The sequence below is a fragment of the Echinops telfairi genome, unplaced genomic scaffold (genome assembly GCF_000313985.2).
Source record: "Echinops telfairi isolate 266 unplaced genomic scaffold, ASM31398v2 ScPeMD7_1;HRSCAF=3_0, whole genome shotgun sequence".
NCBI lineage: Eukaryota > Metazoa > Chordata > Mammalia > Afrosoricida > Tenrecidae > Echinops > Echinops telfairi.
Genome location: NW_022103896.1, coordinates 48,792,903 through 48,797,467, shown reverse-complemented (window position 1 = coordinate 48,797,467; position 4,565 = coordinate 48,792,903). Strand labels below are relative to the sequence as shown.

The following is a 4,565-nucleotide window of genomic DNA, read 5'->3' as shown; positions in this document are numbered from 1 at the left end:
TCCAATATAACAACAACCGATACATGAAGCAAGCATCAGCGGCCATCTCCAATATAACAACAACCGATACACTAAGTAAGCATTAGCGGCCATCTTCAATATGTGCCCAGATAATAGCAGGGCTTAGAGCCACAAACTACCAGTTTAAAGTTCTATTTTGGGGTAGGAATATCTATAGATACAAGATTTTATTAAGAGCAATGGATACTTTTTTTTTAATTCTTAGCTATTTTTCAACAAAAATGAGTGCATTCTTACAGAAGAAAAACATTAATGTGTACATGAAAATTTTTTATCTCTTATGGCCTAAAAACAATATAAAGAGTTATGGTCATAAAAGGAGGCTTCAAAAAGTCTGTGGGCAAATGAGATGAAAAGATCACATTTATTTTCACAAACTTCTTGTAGCCCCGTCATCTTTCTTTTTCAGAAGTAGAGCATCTGCTTGCTTATCCCCCCCTCTCCCAACACATACAGGAAAGAACTCTAGCTATGAAAATAAAGCACAGGAATGGAAAGTCCCTTACTTTTCTTTCGTATGTCCAGCTGTTGTAATCAGCCTCTAAAAATATATACACCCCCACCTTCACTACTAATAAACACCCTAAGAAGAGCTAACAATGATTGAGAATTGACTACATGCCAGGCAAAATACCTATTGTGCTCTTACTGCATTAGGTCATTAAATCTTCATAAAGTCCCCTCCATCAGGGAACCTGGAGAGGCCATGCATGCAGCATGGACTATCCAAGGATGGTAGGAATCCAAACCCATGTCTCTTACATTCACTTTGTCTTTGAGGTAAGCCCAGAAAATGTATTTAGCCACAGACATCAATAACCATGTTTTAAGAAAGAGGAAACACAAACACTGAAAGGGATCATCTCAATGATATGGAGAGCATAAGTTATGAATGTGCGTAGAAAGGGGAGAGCAGCCGCAGAAAGTTCTAGAAGACCAAGAAAATGTCAGACTAAAACCAACATCAGCCTAAACTAAACTTTCTTTTCATTCCCTGACTGAATTCAAGCGAGCCCTGGCTTCATAATTAAGGGGCTCACTGCAAGCCCAAAAGATAGGAGGTTCAGATGCTCTGGCCAGTCAGTGGGGAAAAGATGAGGCAGTCTGCTTCCATCAAAACTTAAAAGGCTTGGATACCCTATGGGGCAGTTTACTTTGTCCTATCGAGTTGCTATGAGTCAGAATTGACTTGAGGCAGTGGCTTGGGTTAGGCAGATTCAGAGAATCATTTTGGTTGGAAGAGCTACTTTTGTGAGCAGAGTGCTCAGAGTTCTAGAAATAAAAAAGATGCAATGGACCATATTGAGCGGCTTTAGAACCTACCCTGCAGATAGTTATTAGGAAGACTTCTACAGTAAGTTCCACTGCCTAGTAATTGTAAGACCCTGAACAAGTCGCTGAACAAATGAACCTGCTTCTTTTTCAGGGATTTCAATACCATTTCCAGAGTGTTTTTCTTTCTTTCTGTTTTGCTCTACCTCTTAGGGTCACGAGGAGTTGGAATCAGCTCGGTAGCAGGTTTTGTTTTGTTCTGTATGTCACATTCAGAGATTGCCCTTTGTCAAGCTCAAATTCAGCTAGATATGCTCTTAAGTGATTTCCAAGTGTAAAGTACAGCTTTGATTCACATATTCAATACATAGATGAGACACTATCAACAGAAAGACCCACCTTGTTGTCAATTAAAATATATTTAATGAGTCCCTCCAAATTCACTGCCATCTAGTCAATTCTGATTCACAGCGACCCTACAGAACTGCTCCTGAGTTTTTAAGATTGTAACTCTTTATGGGAGTAGAAGGCCCCGTCTTTCTCACCCAGAGCAGCTGGTGGTTTAGAGCTGCGGACCTTTAAGTTCGCCTACGACAGACATATTACTATAACAGGCACTAAATATACAGTGAAGAAGTGGAGCCATGTACTGTTGGGACTCTCCCATCAGACCACAGTTCAAAGTTTAGCACTCCCATTTATTTATTATCTATGTGACCTTGGATAACAACAGCAATAAAGACAAAAACTAACATTTGGGGGTTTGCAAAGCCAGGCTCGGTTGCATAGATTTATTAATCCTTTTAGTAACTCATTTTTCCAAGTAAGAAACTGAAGCATAGATAAGCAACTTGACAAATGTCACCCAGTTTGAAAGCAGAGATAGGCGCACCCAGAGCAGCAGGCCCAGGCTCCTAACCTTTAGACAGCATTGCCTGACTACAACAATCACCGTTGACGAGACTGGCTTAAGAACCGTGGGTGGCACATAGCAAGGTGGGGAAAGGCAGGACACAGCTATCCCGGAGGACAGAACAAACAGGATGAAATTATCCAAGTTTTTTAGTTCTAAGCCTCTTCCAAAGTCTTAGGACACCTGATCTATTTTTACCCAAGTTTGGGTCAAAGGTCAGGTTTATCATTTACCATAGGATACTGGAAACGAGGAAAACAAGAGACGAAACCCAAATCTCAGCACCAAACTTTATCTCTGCCAAGCACCTCTTATCTGACCTCTTTCTCTGGTGCCTCTACCAAATATCACGCTATAGATATTGTTGCTGTTGGATTGAATCGATAAGAGATTTGCAAAACAATTTTAAAAGTTAAAACAAAACACAATGTCATCACAAAGAAGGAGGCTGATTAGAATGATTCCTAATAAAAGCGGAGAGTTTGCGGACGCTCACAATTTCCTGTTGCCACAAAACAAGGCGTCAGAACAACTAATCATTGAGTGCGTGGACTCCTAGGGTCATGAGTAACCTGTGGCTGCTAATACATAGGTGTGCATTTTAAACTCACCAGCAGCCCCAAGAGAGAACCTTGAGGTTTCCCGCTGCCCTAAGGATTCAAAGCCTGGGAAATCAACTGGGGCAATTCTAGTCTGTCCTACAAGATAGCTCTTGAGTCTGAACTGATTCCATGGAAGAGTGTGTGTGTGTGTGTGTGTGTGTGTGTGTGTTGGGGGGGGGGGGGCAGCACGGGAATCTCTTTACTTCAAGATCCAATTTTCTTAAAACCTAATAGGTGAAAGGTTGAGTAGTCCCTGAGAACTTTATGAACTCTCTAAAGTTTAGCATCATTGAATTCTGAAAAATGAAGTCATCAAGTTCAACCCACTCATTGTGAAAAAAGGAATGCATGGCCAAGGCCAGAAAGGGTTAGTAAGTTGTTCCAAAGTCACAAAGTTGGTCGAGGCTACATTCTTTCTTCTAGTAGAATGCTTTCCTCACAAGCACATTTTTATGCCTTTATCAATTGCATGATGGCACTAACTATCGAAAACCTAGAACAATAAACATATTAATACAAAAGTGGAAAAGATTCTGGAACACAATTGGAACGCGAGAAAAATAAATGCTGATTGGAAAAAGGTTACATGTCCTATTTTATTATGTTCACCATCAGTAATTTCAAAATACAGTTCTTCCACAGAAAGACAAACAGGCAGTCCTTATGCATTAGGCTACTCATAAAGTTAGCAGTTCAAAACCACCAGCCACTCCTCAAAAGACAAGGCCTTTTACTCCCATGAAGGGTTAAAAATCTCAGAAACCCACAGGGGCAGTTCTACCCTGTCCTATAGGATCCCTATGAGTTGGCATCCACTTGATGGCAGTGAGCGTTGAAGAAAAGACCTAGAACAAATTTTAGGCATTGAAAACTTGGGACTACACGGGGTCAAAAGCCCTGGCTGCATTTATGCAGTCAAGAGTGAAAATTGGGAACGCAAAGCTGTTATTTCTTACCTGTTGTCAATATTGCTATTCACATGGCAAAGGTTAAGAACGGTCATTTCCAATCACCACAGCGGCAGTCTTCCTGATGATTAGAAATGGTACGTTTCTAATCAAACATCTCCAAAAGGAGGCGTTCTCTACCATAGCCGCTGAGGCCCGGCCACAGCTGTTGGATTTCCAGCGAGGAGATGGAAAGCAATTTCAACTCCTATGGTGGACACCGCTCTGAGCCTGGCACCTATCAGACGGGGCACTCAACCACGGATTGGCAGAGGGGTGGGCCAGCTGGACACGACTTACCGAAAACACTGCATTCTGGAGCCCGAAAGGTATGGGGGTCAGTCTGGCCAGCGCCACCACTTTCAGGCCGCTGCCTCCCTCCACGACCCGAATAACGGCGCTCAGCTTCTCGCTGCTCTGGATCTTGGCGGCCACCCAGGCGGTGAGCAGCCGCTTGCAGACCACATGGGCGATGAAGGTGCCGATGAGGACGCCCACCATCATCAGTCCCATGCCCAGCACGAAGCCGTACAGGTAGCCGGCGGCCACGTTGAGTAAGATATAGCCCCAGCCGCAAGGGAAGGAGACCGCGATGAAGCCCACGACGAAGAGGAGGACCCCGAGAAGCGAGTCGAGGCTCTCCACCCAGAGCAGGAGGTGCTGCAGGTAGCGGCGGACCAGGGCCAGCGAAGCGAAGCACAGGGCGGCCAGCACGCAGACCAGCACGAGGCTTCGGCACCAACAGGTGCTGCCGAGGCAGCAGCAACGCCAGTTTCTCACCTCGGCCACGCCGACCACCGCGCTGCCGCC

The 4,565-nt window shown here is 44.1% G+C and overlaps 1 protein-coding gene across 1 annotated transcript in view; it reads right to left on the bottom strand.

Annotated features, from left to right (window-relative positions):
* The window catches only part of TMEM64 (transmembrane protein 64), a 22,521-nt gene that overhangs the window by 16,789 nt on the left and 1,167 nt on the right, over nt 1-4,565 (bottom strand). The window contains exon 2 of the mRNA XM_004697480.2: nt 4,056-4,557. Within this exon, the coding sequence (XP_004697537.2) occupies nt 4,056-4,557 (502 nt within the window). The remainder of the gene's footprint in view (nt 1-4,055; nt 4,558-4,565) is intronic.